The sequence below is a fragment of the Oryza sativa genome, chromosome 7 (assembly GCF_034140825.1).
Source record: "Oryza sativa Japonica Group chromosome 7, ASM3414082v1".
Lineage (NCBI taxonomy): Eukaryota > Viridiplantae > Streptophyta > Magnoliopsida > Poales > Poaceae > Oryza > Oryza sativa.
The window spans coordinates 7,277,471-7,281,757 of record NC_089041.1 but is presented as its reverse complement, the minus strand read 5'-3'; the positions used below and the strand labels follow the sequence as shown (position 1 = coordinate 7,281,757).

At 47.2% G+C, this 4,287-nt stretch overlaps 1 protein-coding gene across 1 annotated transcript; it reads left to right on the top strand.

Moving 5' to 3' along the window:
- The first annotated feature begins 202 nt into the window (after nt 1-202).
- On the top strand, nt 203-3,947 carry LOC4342767 (putative F-box protein At3g58860). Its single transcript, XM_015789746.3, has 3 exons — nt 203-1,582; nt 2,168-2,344; nt 2,968-3,947. Exons 1-3 carry the CDS (start codon nt 362-364, stop codon nt 3,283-3,285), a joined length of 1,716 nt encoding a protein of 571 aa, XP_015645232.1. The 5' UTR covers nt 203-361; the 3' UTR covers nt 3,286-3,947.
- Nucleotides 3,948-4,287: the final 340 nt, after the last annotated feature.

Below are 4,287 nucleotides of genomic sequence, written 5' to 3'. Positions count from 1 at the left end.
AACGTCCAATGTGACATCAAAAAATTTTCATTTCACCAACTAAACAGGCCATAAGGAAACACGGAAAGAGTGATTATGAGTCATTGTTACGAAGAATCTAGCATTGCCAGTGATTACGAGTCCTTGTAATTCTTTTCCCTCAGGACATTTAATCCAATTGTGTTTATTAATTGAGTGAGATTTGGGGTATTCAGTCGACTGGCAACTCTTCAACCTCAAAATCATATTCGGTGGAAAAAAAATATCCAACCAAACCAGAAATCCCATTTCCAAAACCCTCGTCGACGTCGCCTCGGGGAGCGCCAACGCCGACGCCGTCGCCGCGGCCGCGCCAAGAGCCACCGCCCCAACTCCGGCGAAGATGGATGCGAAGGTGGACGAGATGAGCAAGGCGTACCAGGAGCTCGTCGCGGCAGCGCAGGCCATCCTGGAGGCGCGGCGGCAGCCGGGCGGAGAGAACACGGCGGCCATGGACGCAGCGCGCGAGGCGTTCGAGCAGCGCCGGAAGCTCTTCGCCGTCGCCTGCGACGACGCCGACGCGCTCGTCCAGTCGGCTCGCCAGAGTATCGTCTCCGACCCCGGGCGCTTCGTCGACGTGGTGACCACCCCCGACGAGGATTCGGTGCGCTCTCCGACGAGGTCCTCCGCGGAATCCTCCTCGTCGAGCGGATTCGGTGCGCTCCCCGACGAGGTGCTCCGCCACATCCTCCTCCGCCTCCCCTCCGCCGCCGCCGCCGCGCGGACCAGCCTCATCTCCCGCCGCTGGCGAAACCTCTGGTCCACCCTCCTCCCGAAGCTGCGGTTCCCCGGCGTCACTGACCTCGCCCGCGTCGGCGCCGCCCTCCGCCTCCGCGTCGCCCCGGTCCGCCTCCTGCGCATCGAGAGCAGCGACCGCGCCCCGGATAAGATCGTCGCCGTCCTCCACTTGGCCGCGCCCCTCCTCGAGGGCAAGCTCTGCTTCGACGTCATCACGCCGGCGGCAGCGGCAGCGGGGGCGGCCGGGACCGGGGGCGCGATTCAGATCCCGTGCTTCGAGAAGGCCACGGAGATCACCATCCGCTTGCGCGGCCGCCTCGGCATCCAGCTGCCACCATCCGGCGTCTTCGCGAGGCTCACCGCGCTGAGCTTGAGCCACTGCAGGTTCGACGACCAGGGCCAGCGCGATCTCGGGGACGCCGTCTCGTCGGAGGGGTGCCCGTCGCTACGAGAGCTCCGTATCCGCGATGCCGATGTGGTGTCCAATCTAGCCATCCGCTCGGAGTCTCTCCGCCTTGTTCAGCTGTCTCGACTGGAAGGGATTCGTCAGCTCACCATTTCTGCTCCTGCGCTTACAGAACTAGATTTGTACGCTTGCTTATTGTGGGGGATGCCAATGGTTGACATCTTTGCTCCAGCACTGGAGACACTTCATTGGGTTGATTTTTTCAGTTCGAGTTCAGTCCGATTTGTTGAGAAGCCCAACGTCCATAGACTCTCCGTCTATGGCATGGTGTATGGACGTCGAAATACTCCAGGCTCTCTGCAACTCGTGCAGCATTTTACAGAAGCCCGCGATGTTCATCTATCTCTTGTCTATCCCTCTGTGAGTGCACCTTCTCCCTCTTGTTGCATTACATTATTATTATGATGAAGCTAATGTACTTACAATGTTTTTGTAGCTCATAACCATTTACTAGTATCTTAGCATAGGCTCATGCCCATTTAAAAGATAAAAGTAAGATAATATTTATGGGACTCCTAATCAGATGCGAAATATGTAACTAGGGGAGATCCAAAGAGTCCCTATGGCATGTAGATTTGGACGTAAGTGATTATGTAATGCAGAGGCACATTATTAAAGCAATTTTCCTTAGGGGTTGTTAGGTACTTAGGTTAATCCCCATGAGGAAAGCATTGGAGCGGATTAATTCCACATCTCAATAGTTGGAATTAATCCCCCCCAATTCCCCTTCAATCCCTTTGGAAGAGGGATTAACCGAACAAGGCCTTGAAGTGTTTACATTGTTTTGTCCAAGCCATAAAGTTGGAGGCTTCTGGAAGTTTTTCCTCTGTAGCATTATATTTTTCTCTGATACATTTCTCAATGTCATCACTTCCTTAATCCTTGTGTAAAGTCAAAATGCACATATTAAGTAATTATATTTTGTGAATTTCTGTTAATTTTCAGATCATGGATATGTCCTGTGAGCTCCTGGTGCAAGCAGTGAAAAAGCTCCCTGCCGTTGAAATCCTATCTCTGCGGTTATTAACAATAGGACATACCTTTGGACCTTGTGTTTACCATTTGCTTAAGATGTCTACTGGTATAAGGGAGCTGAAGCTGAAGTTAGAAGATCACATTGCGGTAATGTATACCTCTTCAATGTAATCAAATACCATGGTCTCTGTGAAAGTGGTAGAAGTATTTGCAATTTAATGCACCTCAGCTTGATCTTTTTACTATGAGTGGTACTGTGGTAGCACTTGATGTGTCAGTCCCAGTACCGATCTGTCCCTCCATGGTTTATCTATTAAAACTACAAGTCTTTCCCCTCTTCATACTACGATCTAAAAGTTTGATCCAAGTGTTGCCATGCTGCTTTGGTTTTCAATGATAAAATAGAAATGATTGGAATGTCGCTGCAAATGTTCAGTTGCTGGTGATTGATATGGGTATGTTGTGGTCGTAGTAGATTCATGTCAATGAGACTTCCAACGAACCATGCCAAATGATCAATTGAAATTCCGACAAAAAATATTGTAATTGTAGTCAAAGTGTCTGCTACATTTTCCAATTTTCTTTTCTTTCCCCCTTTCTCCACACATCACATCTGGAGGTGATTAGATCTAAAAGATATTGCTCTTATATGAATAAAAGCTTTTAATGAGAATGATCATTTTCATTTCCCTATATTTTCCTGACTTCCTTTTATCTGTGTCCTTTCGTAATATTCTTAAAATCAATTTCTTACATGCTTTTCATTTCAGGATGGAGAAGTTCCTTGCTCATCTGGCTGCGTTTGTTACGAGCCCCAGGCCTGGAAAAAGAATAATATCAGCTTGAATTTTCTCCAGAAAGTTGAAATCAACAATTTGAGTGGAGCAGAGCGTCAAATATATTTTGTCAAACGACTGTTGAGATGGACGATGCCAGAGCTCAAGACGATTACTCTAAGTTTTGATCCTTTGGTTACTGTCAGCGAGAAGGTGTCTAGGAAGCTACTTAGCTTCTCTACCCCAGGGATTTGCATGGAAATTTACTTGCACCGCAATGGAACTAGGGTAAAGTATAGTGCAGCGAACTAGACCTAGAGGTGATTAACTGACGATGAAATGGAGCACAGTAATCACTGAAACCAGGCAAATTCGGGCCTTCCTTTCAGATCAACTAGGGTTAAGGATGTCCGTCTGTCATGATACAGGATTGTCGTATACTTGGTTATGGTTGATTGCACGACTCACAACTTGCGCCTTAATGTGTGTTTACATGCTCTGAGGAAAGTTTTCATCCTGCTGGTGAAAATTGTCTGATCGAAAGTTTGTTCCATTTAAATGTGAATGCTGCCTGACCGAAAGGTTCAAATATCTAGTTTCCAATCTCTAATTTTCTCTCATAGCAAGGTAAGTATTGCTTGTGCTGTATCTGTGTTTTCTTTGCAGAAGCATATGACTTGTTCATTCTGCTCCAGGCACTAGCTAGTTCACTGTTCAATACTGCTGTCGGAGGATTATATCAGTTATCATAGTGTGAAGAGCTCGTCCACCTGGGTTTTGAACACAGTCGATGTCTGATTGTTCCAACTCCATATATGCATACACCATCAATATAGCATACTGTCATATCGATGTGTTTGTGTTTGTTATCAGATAACTTCCATGTACTCATCATCTATATGACACTATTATGTGTTTCAGTTTGAAGATAGACGTGAATGATGTGATGACAAGGGCCATCATCTTTGTTTTCACATCATGCCGTTGTCGGCTTGTGGTTTCAGCCTGGTGACCCGCCTTCAATTCTCCTATACGCTGAATTTATTGTTAACTTGTTACAGAGTTCCTTCTTGGTTGTCCCATGCTTTTTATACAACCTTTGTTCCAAAATATAGCAACCTAGGATGGGATAGGTTCTGTCCGGATTTGTTGTAATGTAGTGTCGCATGCATCTGGTTCAGGTTCAGGTGATATTATGGAATGGATAGAGTATGTGAGTTTGATTATGCATTTTTGTGCAGTAGACTGTGGGAGAGTCATCGCCGTCTTCATCGCCACAGATGGATCTCCTCCAGTGTTCTGTCTGCTGCTTTC